A 15,189-nucleotide genomic window follows, 5' to 3' on the forward strand; every position below is an offset into this window, starting at 1 on the left:
TCTTCAGTTAATTAGAGGTTTTTTACTCCTGCTAGTCCACAGTAAACCATCCCCAAAGCAGCTGTCATTTCAGCTGCCTCTGGGAAACCATTCCTTCTTTGCAGTTCAGTAGTGTTGGCAGCAGCAGGGAGAGAACAGGCAAGCAACCAGAGAAACTAGTGTTATCCCTAGCTTCTGAGGCACCTTTTAAAGAATCCTTTAAGCAACATCTTTTTAGAGCATTTTTAATATCATATTGTGTTTATGGTGTGATATAACATACTGTAAACAGCCCTACAGTGGGTGCTACAATATACACTGAGCTCTAGGTTTGTATAAGTGTATTTAGCTTTAAGGTAAGTAAATTAGGGCCTCAGAAGACAAGACTATATATATATAACATATATACACACACACACATATATCAGGGAATCAGTCTGCCAATGCCATATCTCAGGTTGTGTGATGCTCAACTTTCCTTTTATCTTTCTCCTCTTTTATGTCCTCAAGCCTTCTACTTCTCAGGCATGCTTTCAGTTGACCTTGAGCAGCTTACACTCTAGGGACAGATCTACTGGTGTATTGTCAAACTGAGGAAATTGTCAGAATACCCCATGATGAGGCAGTGTGTTCATTACAGTATTCTTATGAACTGTCTATGTCATTTTGCTAAAACTCCCTGTGGAATCTTTCTGAAAAATGTGGTCAGCTCCTGTATAGTAAACGCAAATAACTCTTTATCTTAAAAATATTCACCTTGATTGTTGTCTGATTTGTTGTGATTTAGAGGAATTTTCTAGCGTTAAGGAACCTCAAAATTTCATCTTAAATCTCTTCCATGATTTTTGTCTTGCTTTTGCAGATGACACAAAGTCAGGTTCTTTTATATGAGACCAGTCCTAGCAACTCTGTACAATTCTTTTTACCTCAGGAGTCTAAGGTGGTTCAACTATTTACTGAATAAGGGCGTTGTTTTATGATTCTTGTGAAATTTTTTTAACACTTCCCAGCACATCTTGTTGTAATTTAGAAACTTACAACAATTTCTGTAGATAGTGGTTCACATTGGAAACTGTGACAGATCCTTAACTATTTCAGCATATGCTATGTGAAATAGTGCTACCAAATTATCATAACTGATCATAAGAAACTAAAAATAATACAAGTAGTTCAAGCAGTTAAATGTAGGCCATATATTTTAAAATAGTAATAACTTTTTTCTTTTTTGCTACCATTAACTGTTGCTTCAAGCAGATTTTATTTCCATGTTGCACAGTGAAATAACTGATTAAAAAGATCTCCTACTTTTAGGTTGAAATATACTATAATATACATAAAGATTTATTGTTCCTTTAGGTTGTTGTTTTAAGCTACATTTAAATATTTTCTAAAGTCCTCAACAACTGTTTACAATTTAGGATTAAATGTGCTTTCTGCTTATACTACTGTTGCTGAAGAAATGTACCTAGCAGACCTGTCACTTTTTTGTGTAGTTGTTTCTGTGGCATTATTTTCAGTGGTGAATGTACGAGCTGATAGAAAAGGAAATCATTAGGTGCTCTCAGTATTGCTGAGGCATGGTGCTAGACCAGGTCAGTCACTGCATTTTGCAGATTGTGACATTTTAAATTACCTGTACATTACTGGAAGCAATCTGTGGACCTAATTAACATCGCACCTGATTAATGTCAGGACCGTATATGGAGAATTCAAGCTAGTTTTGCACTGCCTTTATTTATTAAATACCATGTTATTCAAATTTGTTATCTCTAATTTTAGTATTGAAAACTTCAGATTTGTGTGCTGTTTTCTTAAGTGGGAGTAACTTCTTTTTTTTTATTTTTTTCTCCTTCAAGTAATCAATGCACTGCTGAATGAGTTCATTTTAATGCACTCAATCATGCCTCTAATGTTTGTAGCTTACGGGCGCAAGCATCAGTAATGCAGGAATGTTATATGGCTTTAGTTTGGTCCATTTCATAAAATATTCATGGAATCAAAAATGTGCATCAAAATAGCGGCTGGGAGAATTACATTTATGTGCCTGCTTTTATGGCAGCTTCACATTTAAACCCATTTGTGTTAATATCTAGTCAATCTTTCTACTTAAAAAAAAAAAAAAAGGCAAAATAGTAGTCTCCATATATCCCCCTTCTGGTTTGATATCTATTTTGGTATAACAAATGTATACTTTTGGAGTGGGTTTTAGGAAGGGGAATTATAAAGGAAGTTTTAGATAATGTAAAAACGTTTCTCTTCAGTATTTACAAAATTACACCAAGTTCTTTTGCTTGAATGAATAGATTTATTTTTTTGACTTCTAAGCAACTCAGTGAAAACTGTAGCACAAATCTTTGTGCGTACATATGTAGTTGGTATGAAAATAAGAGTAATTTCTAATATCTGATACTGTTAGTGTCAGAGTAATGTCTTATATTCATATAATTGTTTAAAACTAATTCTGTACTCCCAAAATTATATTGTGACAATGTTTTCTTCCCGTATTTAAGATTAAACTATTGCTGATAGGGTTTCTTTTGTTACGCCCTGAGATATATAAAGCTGTAACATTTTAGTAGTGATAGTATATATGTTGTAAGAGGTACATTGTGTTTTGTGGGTTTGGTTTTGTTTGTTTTTTTTTTTAATTCCTTTTATAAACATGGAAAAGATATCAAAGATTCTCAAACTCCATTTAGTATATGCTGAGTTAATTTCTGTGTGGCGGTGGGAAAAGAAATACACAGTTGCTGTTAATGTTGCCAACTGAAAATAACTATACTTCTTTGTGTAACATTTTGCAAATATATTTTTCAAATATAGATTTCCGAGAAACACCTTCTGGATTTTTCTCTTTGAATTCCTAGAGGTATAAAAAATGCATTTCTGCAAACTCTTCCAAGTGCTTTTCCTAGTCACTATTTTTCCTCTCATTTTGCTTTTTCTTCCTTCTGTTTTTTTTCTGTTGATAATGTCATTTAAAAGTCTACCTTGTCACTTCTCCAGTAGATAAAAATACTCTTACTCTCAGAATGTTCTGTAATCGGCTTATTACTTTTTTTTAATGTTTTGCGAGACTTTTCAGACAGCATCTACCTATGTCTGAGCTTACCAGTTGCAGAAGTTCGGTGTTTAAAAATTGGAATGCACTGGAAAGATCAATTCCAACTGAATCGACTCATGACAGTGAATGAACTTGCCACCCCCCTGACAAGATTTCCTTTTCTTTTACCCCCACAACATTTGAGGTTCACATAAACATTATGGATCAAAGAAATAACCTGATGTGTTGTTTGCTAATGAGAAAAAAGAATTTCAGATTATCTTGATGAAGGAATTAAATCCAAACTCAAAAATGTTTTACCTTCCATGAATTTGAGAGGTCTCCAAATAGCTAGTGTTACTTCAAAAGTCTTCAGTAAGCAAATTCCCAGCCATGTAAGGGCTTTCAGGTCAGGAATTCCATCTCTCCCTCATTTAGGAAACTAGGAAGTATTTTGATTTTTTTTGCTCGTCATCTTCTTTTTAGTATTTCAGTGAGCAGATTGTATTGCTTTTTAACTCACAACCTTTCTTGGTAGTTCAGTGAAGCCAAATGCAATTTAGTTACAATTGAATACTACCAGAAAGATGCTTTTGTGTTTTGAAGCTTGATGTAGATGGATTGCTTCTAAAAAGGTTTCACTGAGATCTGGCAAAAAGGATGTCAGGTCACAGCTCTTATGGTTAGGTCAACTCTTAAGAACTACAGGGTACATGGAATATATGAGTTCAATTTCTAGTCTGACAGAAACTTTCTCAAGGGGATACTGCAAGTGAGGAAGCATGGGTAAGAATTACCGTACCCAATAGTTCTAACAATCTAAACCATACTTTTGAAGGTTGCACATATTATTTACCTAAATTACATGTCCCATTAAGAGATTAGATTAGAGAATATTAGGAGAAACTTGGATACTGTGTTCAGGTTCAAAATTCTTGTCCAGGTGATACCATTCATTTGTTTGCTGCTTCCCATTCTTACTAGAAGTATTTGAGTTACACGTGAATCAAACTCTACTATTCTAAAGAATAAGAGTCACGCATGTAGTGAAAGTAGATCACTTAGGAATATCCTTTCAAAAGGACAATTAATAAACTTTGGGGAGAATTCCAAGGACAAGTCTGTATGTGCCTATGAGGATTCAAGTGAATACAATACTAGATCTAGCTATTAACGCTATATTTCAATTCAATTTTCTGTCATTTGTCACCAAGCCAACACCAGCTTCTTTGATTAATATCTTAAATCTGCATTTAACAACTTGGATAACTGAAATTATTTTGACCTCTGAGTTGGGCTTGCCCTAAAAAGTTAACTGGACTGGATAAACATAAATTCAAATTGGAAGCCTCTTTAGAATGGATAAGAGTTTCCATCTGGGTTTAGCAAGTCTGCATCTCTATTTCCTGTTATATGAACTGGCAGTGAATCCTTAAATAGCTTGTACTAGTCATGATAATTTCTCTTTGCATTTCTGTTTGTTCAGTCTGATGTGAAGTTTGTGACATTTTTGAAATAATGTATTGATCTTTTCCTGTCTGTTTACAGGGTCTGATAACAATACGCTTTCTCTTCCAATGTTTTGGGCCATCTCTCTGACACCTGTCCCTAGCCAGAGTGGAATTGAATAAAGCCTGTTATCTCCCTTTTCACCTGGCACTTTCTGTTGCGTCTTCTGGGACTCTTCTATGGATCATAGGTCATAGAGCCTTAAAATGATTTTTCTATGAAACTCTTGATTGCTTCTTTAAAAGTTTCTTGCACTTCTCAGTTTTAGTTGAACTCATTTTAATCATCAAAGAAGCTTAATAGGAAAATAAATTTAATTCTAATAAAGATAAGAGTGATGTTTCATTGCAAAATTGAAAGTACAGTTATAAAACGGTAACATATACAAAACACAAATCTAAATTAAGTTAATGAGAGGAATCTGTCATAACTGTTCTGCTCCCTCTAGGTTGGCTGGAGGCCTAGGGAACTAGCCTCATTTTCATTTGCAATTCTTAAAGAAGGTCCTTTTCCAAGCTTCTCTCCCTTCTTTTCCCACAGTTGGGAAGCAACATTTCTCCTTGCTTCTTTTTGTAATTTGAATGCAGCACTGTAAAAACAGGCAGAAAACCAGAAATTGTTCCTTATAAAACATGTTTCAGAAGAGCTATAAACTGCAAACACAACTATACAAACTTAGTTTATGGCTTGTTTCACCTTTTAGTAGAAATAGCAACTGATATATTCATAACGTATGGGACAGGATTCCTCCATCACACACAAACTTAAGAAGCAAGGATCATGTTTACAGTTTTACCTGCTATAGAACATTCTTTGTATAACATTTTATTAATATAAGTTGTCTCATCTTACCTGCTTCCCGGCAGTTTTTCTGCATGTATTATGTAGAAAGAAAAGTTTTTCTGTTCTTTCAAAGGGCATCGAGTTTCCATTGTCCAGGCAACATGGAAATCTCTAACATTGCATGTATACATGGAGATAAGTCTAGCTGAAGGTAAAGGGGAGGGAGGAACTACTTGCATGTTGAGATGAATCGAATTTTATTTTCAAACTTTCTTTTGCCTTAAAGATGTTTGAGTAACTTATATTTAAAGAAGTCAAAATGTAGTAGTTGAGTCTCAATAGTTAATCTATTAGTGGTTGATGTTTTCCCAGTAAGTTTACTATAACCAAAGTTGGCCTAGTAATAACTGTTGAATAAATTACTTTGCATAATAATTCTTTTTTAGCAACTAATTTATTTGAATGAAGACTTCTTTTTTTTCCCCCCAACACACACACTTTAGATACCTCTATTCTCCACATCTCAAATCTTTCAGCACAGGTTTTCATTATGAAAGAAGAAACTTGAGGAACAGTTCGAATTGTGATTATTTCTGCATAGATGTGATTTTGAAATATATGATCCACAAAAGCTATATTAATGAATCTATAATGGGTGTTTTTTTCTAGAAACTTCTGACTTTGCGTCCTTCGGATCACACACCCTCAACACTGTGACTCTACAAACAAAAGCTAATTTAAAATGTGATACGTTTGAATTACAGAATTACTGGTAACTGTGAGATTTGGCAGTATTTTCTAGTCAGGAAATTTTCTATGAAGTTATATACTGAAGATTCTTGAAAAGTTTTGAAATGATTGGCTGCAGCTTACTTTCCAATAAGAATATTATTCTAGGTTGATAACTTAAAAATTGTATTGATTATACTGATTGTAATTACGAATTACATTTTTCAGGTCATGTCTTGAAAGCTGCTGAGTATTATGAAACATTTTATCACCTAACGGAGGGTTCAACGTGGAAGGATGTGAGAGGCCATACTTACAATTCACTGGCATCTGAGTATCTCTGGAGAATTTATACATTATTAGCAGACAAAATGCTAGAAAATAAAGAACACCAACAGGCCATCAAAACACTAAAAAAAGCTTTAAAAATGGCAAAAAATGGTAGGTGTAAAATAACACTTTCGCACTGCTTTATTTGATGTGCACATAATGATTTTCCCAAGAGTAAAGTAGAAATTGTCAAGTGTTTGACTGGGTGATTATTTCCTATGAAATGCAAAGACCAGTGCTATCAATACATTTCCAGATCTTACTAAAGCAGAAAAGCCTTCTTGCTGACAACAAAGAATTTTTTCGATTCCTGAAAGCTTAGCTTCCAAAAAAAAAAATAAACCCAAACAAACCCACCTTCTGGGAACAATAGTGTACAACAGTGAACTCATAATCAGGAAGCAAAGTCACTGACAAAAGCTCAACCCCCTGGTTTTCGATTGGCAAGTCACTGTTGATTTGGCAAATTTTGAGTGCTGTTAGCTGCTGGGACATTTCATTCTACATATTTATTTAGTACTTGAAAAAAACAGTCTTCTATCATAGGAAAGCAAAATTTCTTCTGTATGTCTTAGTACGCACAAATACTTGGAAGCCTAAAGAAAAAATTACAGAATCGCAGAATAACTGAGGTAGGAAGAGACCCCTGGAGATCATCAGAATCAGATGAACAGGCTGCCCTGGACTACATCCTGTCAAGTTTTGAATACATCCACAGGTGGAGATCCCGTAACCGCTCTGGAAAACATTTTCCACTGTTCAAACACCCTCTCAATAAAGAAGTATTTTTTTTGAGCTCAGACGGAAATTCAGGTTTTGTCCGTTGCTTCTTGTCCTCTCACTGAGCACCACTGAAAAGAGCCTGGTTCCTCCTTATTTACTGCTGCCTAAGAGGTACTGATAAGATCCCCCTCTGAGCCTTTCTTCTATGGCCTCAACAGTCTCAGCTCCTTCAGCCTCTCCTCCAAGGACAGATGCTCCAGTCCCTTCATCATCTTTGCAGCCTTTTGCTGGATTTGCTGCACTATGTCTCTCTCTCTTTTGTACTGGGAGCCCAGCATGGGACACAGCACTCCTGGACTGACCTCATCTGTGTTGAGTAGAGGCAAAGGAACACCTCCCCTTGACCTGCTTGCAACACTCTGCCTAATGCAGCCCAGGATCCCATTGGTTGCTTTTGCCTTAAGGTTCCGTTGCTGTCTCAGCTTGTGTATGAAGATGTTATGGGAGATACTGACAGAAGCCTGGCTAAAATTGAGAGAAAAAAAATCCACTGCTTTTCCTTCATCCACCAAGCCAATCATCTTATCGCAGAAGGCTATCAGGTTGGCGAAGAACAAATTCCCTGTATTAAATCTGTGCTGACTACTCCTGATTGCCTTCTTGTTCTAGATAAGGGCTGTATGATGCTCTATGTATGGATAGGTTTAAAACTAGGGGAAAATAGAATAGCATTTGAATGTTATATGTAATGTGAGATGTTGATCAGCTAGAAATACTAGCTCTGGAGCATTTCTTACACATGGGAGGGAACAGAAAAGAGAGGGCAAATCTTACATGTTGATTTTATGGAAATACTTTTCCAGATTTTTTTAGAAATCTTAATAGTCCTTATTTCTCAAAAGATGCTGTTAAATGTCCGCTTCTACAGGCTTGTTTTTCATAGTTGGTTATCCAAGATGATTATTGGAGTGTTTCTCAGAAGTAAAATAGAAGGTTTCAAGTGATCATCTTCTTCTACGCACACCAGTTCAAGAGCCTTTCATAGTATTCCTTAAGGGGTATATTTTGCATATGAATTGCATATACAATTAATATATAATATTACTTCAATATTTATCACCAGATACATTAGGTTTTTTAATCATGTGTGCAGACTATACTTGCCCTTGTTCTTTTAAAATATAAAGCTTTAGAAGCTTCTTTCAGATGAGTTGTCTAGTTCCCATTCCAGAACAATAACCTCTACCTACAAAGCCCATACTTAACAATTTAGTTAAACCCATACTGGCTTTGGCTACTAGCTGTAGTATCTGTTCTGTCCTTCTGGACCATCATCTGTGTTTATGTATTTTATGAATTGGGATTAGATATTACCCACTTCAGACTCTCAGACTGTTCTTAAGTGAGGAAGGAAGTTTTTTATATCTCTAGCAAATTTTCATTTATTACTCCTCTGGTCATCTGTATTTCTTATTTTCTTCATTAAGCCTTTTAATGGTTATTGAACACTGGAAAAGACCACCAACTTTTTGATTTGCAAGCTTTTCATAATTTTTGTAATGTATTACATAGAGCGCTACTGTGGCCTCAGCAATTATACCATTCAAAGAGTTACAGAACTAGATGTAGGCTTCTATGTGTTTGAACATAAAGAAATTACTAGCCGATATTGTAAATAGATAATCTCCCCTTTCATTGCAACTGTATTTATGCACTTCACAAAATATCTTGATATGTAGTTATGCTTCAGCTTGATTTTTCCACTCTTTATTACGTTTGACAAGGTGGATATTGAATAAAAAGACTGAGGGCTTTATCACTTTTATCTTTTGTTTTGGTTTTTTTTTTTTAGCTATTCTAGCCTACAGTAACTTGCAAAATGACCATGAGAATAACAAATATGAACATGGTCTACTGGTAGTTCTCTCTTGGTGTTTCATTAAGTTTCACATCAGCAAAGTGTATGGGTCAACATATTTTGAGTTTATATTTTTTGTTATATGTTTGTAGCTACTTTATTTTTATATAGTAATATATATGGAGAGAGGCTAGTATGATTTTCTAACGTGAAGACACTTATTAAGCAATTCATGACAGAGAACATTACAGCATGTTAGGCTGATCGTACTGCATTACTTACTGGGAGATATTTTCTTTGACTTTGTTGAATTTTCTTTTTGAACTCTGTTTAAATCCATAGCCTCTATTTTTAATTGTGGCTATATATTTTTGGAAATACATAATTGGCAAGGATAAGGAGAAGGGAATACTTAATGTACTGTTTAAACATCTGTATGTTATTTTAGAACCTGCAAGAACACTCTGTACTAATGTAATTTTGTTCAGTTTATTGTGGTAAAAGTACCTTTAATCCTTTCTTTAGTAGGTGATATGAAGATCCAAGGAGAAGCTACGTATTGCCTAAGTTTAGCATATTATTTTGCTGGAGAACAACAGAAAGCATTATCAGTAAGTTTATTTTAAAGTTGCTTTAGCTTTCCCAATGCCTTTCTCTGCCTCCTTGACATCTTAGGCATTTTGGAGAGTGGAAAAGACTTGGAGAGACTTGGCTCACAGACCTTTTATAACAGTATCTAGTTCTGTAGACAGGGATCCATGTGGCTTAAGCAATTAAGCTTCAAATAAATTCCAGAACTGATGGAGCCCAGGTTTCCATGCTTGGATCTGTTCCTTTTCCTGTATTCATACATATATAAACTACTTTTTAGTTAGGGTTTTGGTATAAAACACCAGTTTTGCAAGCTAGTTTGATACAGCATATTTGTGAGCAACAAATAAAAATATGTCAATTCACATGTTCAGCTTTTGAGAACATCAGGAATTTAGAAGAAACATGAATCACTTTTGGTATGAAAAGCTGTAATGCAAAAAAGATGCAACCCCTTCTGTTGATACTTGAGTTCAAGCTCCTCATGTTTCCCTTGAGTTTCCCATACATAATAATTCTAACAGAATGAGAATTCTACATGTGGGATTCCAGTCTGAAAGGAGGGTTCCTCTAGTTCATCATAGGTCAGTATGAGAGGAAAGATAAGCAGCAACTTGACTTTGATGTGCCAGTCATCAGAGAAGTTACAGTCCTCCATTATCCTCTTAAAAATGTTGTGTGGAAAATTAATTTGTTTGAATCTTTTGTCCATTATTATTGCAATTAATCAGCTGGATAATTGCTATTTCTGTTTCTTCCTTTAACTGCAGAATGACTTGTTATTGTATTAATGAACATGTTCCATAGAGGTCAACCTTTGTGATTATTTTTTCTGGGTTTTTTTGTGGGGGTTTTTTTTTCCAGAAAAAAGGCCAATAGAAGTCACAGAGTGAATTCAGCATCAGCTTCAATATTACTTGCTTGGCCTCTGCAGTATAGGAAAGGTTTTATATTTCTGTCTTGAAATATCCTCCTACATGCTTTTATTGGTTTGTGATATGATCGTTTCTAAAAGTTATTGATTATACGTAATTCCTCAATGCTGATAGGCCTATGTTCCATATAAATCAACTGAATGCTGGAAAACGGGAGCCTGTTCTCACATCAGTTGCAGTTCAAGTCTGTAGCTGAATGTGAAAATATTTCAAAATTTTAAAAGTTACATATAATTTTATAAAATTATATCTAATTGGTGCAACAGCATTGAGAAGACGATATTTGGTCTCTTCCAAGAATATGGTATGAGAGATTAGACTAGAATTTTTTGTACTGAACTTTATCTTTTTTTTTTTTTTTTACTGACAAGTGTGCTGGCATTCTTGCCTGATCATCTTATCTGTTAAGTTTCTGAGAGTTGCAATAAACTGTGCAAGTGATGAAGAGCAGCAAGACAAACAAATGTGCTAAATAAAGAAGCCTGCATGCATATTTGAGCTCTCCATCACAGGAGAAATTAATTAATGAACAAGACAGCACAGTCTCCATGATATGCAAAGGATCAAACTACCCTTGAAAGGGCTAGAAACATTACATGTCCTAGCATTATCTCCTCAGGATCCATTTTGCTTATATTTTGTAGGTACTCCTTTCCCTTCATTGCTCCCCCTTGCCTCCTGCCAAAAAATTACAGCAGTCATTTGGAAGTTCAATTTCTCTTTGTCATATGCAAATATTTCTTTTTATTTTTTTTTTAAAGAAGATACTGAAACCTTGAGTTTTGCAATGTACTACAATTAATTTAAAATATATACATGATAGGTTGTGCCTACTGTTTTTAGTCTTACAAAAATACCTGACAGTTAAGGAAAGCAATGTGCATTTTTGTTAAAAGGGACAGAAAGTCTCTGTAGTACAAAACATAAATGATACATTATGTTAAGAGTATAAAATGGTATTTTAAGAGTAATGAAAATACCAATACATTTCAGTGTAAATAAGATTGTATATTATTGTATTATGTTATATTGGCATTTCCTAATATGGCATTCCCAATAATATTACATAAGAAACCTATGAAGCACTTTCTTCCAGAAAAAATAGTGTGTGTTATGGGACTTAGAAAAAGGGGTACAATTTTAGTTCCTTTTGTCCTTCACAGTGATCAATATAGACAGCAGTAAAATATCAGTGGTTGACAGTGCTGTTGAGCACAAGTTGTCTTCACTCTCCAATTGGAAATCATTGCCTAAAATTTACCCTTCTGTTCTCAGTTTAATGGTCTCTGTATCCAAGGGGAGCTCAGATGCTTACAGAGATGAAATCATTGCATTCTATTCCCAGAGGACTACTGGTTATCATTACACATAACATGCAGACAATACTGCTAGGAGCCAGTTTGCCTCATGGTAATATGTAGTTCATCACCAGCTTCTGTAGCATGCTAAAGAGGTCTTGCCACACAGCTTGGGACTATTCGGATGTAGACTCAGGGGTCTCAGCAGTTATTTTCCTGCTTTGCATCAGTTTTCATCTTCTTTATCCTTTTGTGCTGTGGTCCACCTCAGGCAGTCTCCTTCTAGGGGAATCTGAAAGGAGCAGCTGTTACAGACACCATTTCCTCCAATTGTTGCCACTGGTTCCTTTTGCTGTTTAGCGTGCTATTCCCTCCCCCAACATTCACGCACAGTAGCATGCATATAAACTTGTTTCTCTTTCATTCATGTCTTCTAGCAGGGTGGAGAAGCATATGTTCAAAATATTCATTATCTGATGCAGTAATTAAAGGTTGAAATGATTAAGCTGCAGCCTATTATATAAAAAAATGCAGTCACTTTGTATCGAATGGGCTAGTTTTGTTGGAGAAGGTGTTTTATTTGCTAGGCACTTGGTGTTTAATCTAATGTAATTTGATTTGGTGTATAATCTGTATAAATTGGTTTAATTTTATTTGATATATATGATTGATTTCAGTGGACCTACTCAGATGTAAAAACATAAGTGTTTGCAAGTTTAAAAGCCTGAAAACTAATTATGTTCAGTAGCAGTGCGGTATGTTCATAATATTTTTCATACCATCTGGTTTATAATCAAGCCTAATGGCTTTTCCACAAAATATGACACAAAATACTAATAGTTCACATTATATAGATTTTATCTTAAACATTATAGATTTTGTCAGGGAGAGTTCTCCATCTAGACTAATTTTAAAGTAAGAGTTATTATTTGCTTATTTTTCTTTAGACTTTATAACAAGTATTAACTGAAACACTTCTGTGTCATTAGAAATAAGAAATTAGAAATTTTGCATAAGGTGTTGTAATCTAAGGCTTGATGTAAGAAATTGTTTTTAAACTGGGCTTTCAATAACACTTCAAAGAGTTGAGCATCATAGATTTTTTCCTCTTTTCATTAGAGTTGCATCCCAAATCATCAGGAGAATTCCAGTCTTCATCCCTTGTCTAAGTGTTAGGTTTTTTCTAAGTATTCTTATATTTTAGATATTGAATCCTGTGTTTCAGATATGTTACACGTTTAAATAATAGAGGCAGTGCTCATGAGTACTGAGACTCATGCCAAAATAAATGTGGTAATTTATGACATAATGTTATGTGCACAAATTGTCAGAATTATGATATACAAGCCACAGGCATAAAATTATCAAGGAAATTTATGAACTTAGAGAGACATCTTCACATTTGAAATGACCCTATTAAAGTAATCAGAGGTGATTTATGACCATAAAGTTAATTTCTGCAAAAGTCTATGTCAAAACAACTGAAAATTTTTTCTCAACTCCTGCAGCTAGAGAAAATACAAGTAAATGCATCTGGAATGCAGATATCCTGAAATGAGTATCACAATAGATTTTATCTAATTATGTCTATTATATCTAATTATATAAATTACTCCTATATGTATGTATGAATTTCGTGAATCAAGGAGGATCTTAGCAAGTAAAGGAACTCCAAATGGTGGACTGAATGTTATCCTCTTTTCTCCGGAACTTTGCAAAAGATAGTTCCTTTGAGATATGCTTACTACTCTAATGCTTTGCTAAAAGGCTGAACATTTCTGTCAATGGTGACTGGGTAGACCACTGAGTTTATGTTTAAGCTTTCATTACTGTTGTTACAAAAAGAAGCACCTAAACGAAGGCTTGCAAAACACATCAAAAGGTACTATGCAATGGAAATTATTTCAAACTTCCTTCTTTTAAATCAACCAGATTGTCCTTTATACGTCTTTGATATTTAGCAACTAGTAATGAAGTGTGACGTTTTCAGCTTAGCAGCTGCATCACCTGCTTGGAAAAAAAATCCAACATTTTAGCATACCAGTTTAAGAAAAGGTCTCATCATTCACGGAATCATAGAATGGTTTGGGTCAGAAGGGACCTTAAAGATCATCTAGTTCCAAACCCCCTGCCATGGACAGGGACACCTTCCACCAGACCAGGTTGCTCAAAGCCCCTTCCAACCTGGCCATGAACACTTCCAGGGATGTGGCATCTGAACTTCTCTGGGCAACCTGTGCCGGTGTCTCACCACCCTTACAATAATGAATTTCTTCCTTATGCCTAATCTAAATCTAACCTCTTTCAGTTTAAAGCCATTTCCCGTTGTCCTTTCGTTACATGCCCTTGTAAAAAGTCCCTCTCAGTTTTCTTGTAGGCCCCCTTTAGGTACTGGAAGGCTGCTATTAGGTCTCCTCAGAGCCTTCTCTTCTCCAGGCTGAACAAGCCCAACTATCTCAGCCTGTCTTCATAGTAGAGGTGATCCAGCCCTCTGATCATCTTCATGGCCCTCCTCTGGATATGCTTCAGCAGGTCCACATCCTTCTTACGTTGCAGGCCTCATTACTGGATGTAGTCCTCCAGGTGTGGTCTCACAAGAGTGCAGTAGCGGGGCAGGATCACCTCCTTCAACCTGCTGGTCATACTCCTTTTGATGCAGCCCAGGATACAGTTGGTTTCTGGGCTGCGAGCACACACTGCAGGCTCGTGTTCATCGACCAACACCCCCAAGTCCTTCTCCACAGGGCTGCTCTGAATCACTTGTCTGCCCAACCTGTAGCTGTGCCTGGGATTGCCCCGACCCAGGCGCAGGACCTTGCACTTCGTATTGTTGAACTTCATGAGGTTGGCATTGGCCCATCTCTCAAGCGTGCCAAGGTCCCTCCGGATGGTATCCCTTCTCTCCAATGTGTCTACTGCACCATACAGCTTGGTATCATTGGCATTCAGGGTGTCATGGACAACGGGACTGATGGTGTACTCAGTCTCACTGTCCATGTTGCCAACAAAGATGTTAAACAGCTTCATTCTTAGAGGCTTCGCTTTTATTAGAGCAATTTTTAAATTGTTCTTAAAACTGTACTCACAGAAATTTTGTATTTTTCATATCTGAGGAATAAAAAAACAAACAAAGCTCTGAGTTATCTTTGAAAGTAGGCATTTCCGATTGATCTTGACACTGACAATGGATTATGTACAGAGAAAGGTTTTCTGCTTGAAGGTCTAGAATTACTGAGCCAATTCTGAAACTGATTAGATTTCATGTTTCTGAAAGGTCACACTGCCGCTAGTCATTTGTGAAGATAGTACAAACAACATTATATGAGAACAGTTAGTGCTGGTAGTGAACTTTGCCCTGACAAAATATACTAACTCAAATACTGATGGAATTAAGAAAGTAGAAATTATTTG

General features: G+C 35.6%; 1 protein-coding gene across 2 annotated transcripts in view; it reads left to right on the forward strand.

Annotated features, from left to right (window-relative positions):
- The window catches only part of TTC29 (tetratricopeptide repeat domain 29), a 216,333-nt gene that overhangs the window by 132,014 nt on the left and 69,130 nt on the right, over positions 1-15,189 (forward strand). For both annotated transcript variants that reach the window (XM_030492984.1, XM_030492983.1), the window contains 2 exons: positions 6,272-6,484; positions 9,480-9,565. In XM_030492984.1, coding sequence (XP_030348844.1) covers positions 6,272-6,484; positions 9,480-9,565 — 299 coding nt within the window. The remainder of the gene's footprint in view (positions 1-6,271; positions 6,485-9,479; positions 9,566-15,189) is intronic.

This window comes from Strigops habroptila, chromosome 7, assembly GCF_004027225.2.
Source record: "Strigops habroptila isolate Jane chromosome 7, bStrHab1.2.pri, whole genome shotgun sequence".
Lineage (NCBI taxonomy): Eukaryota > Metazoa > Chordata > Aves > Psittaciformes > Psittacidae > Strigops > Strigops habroptila.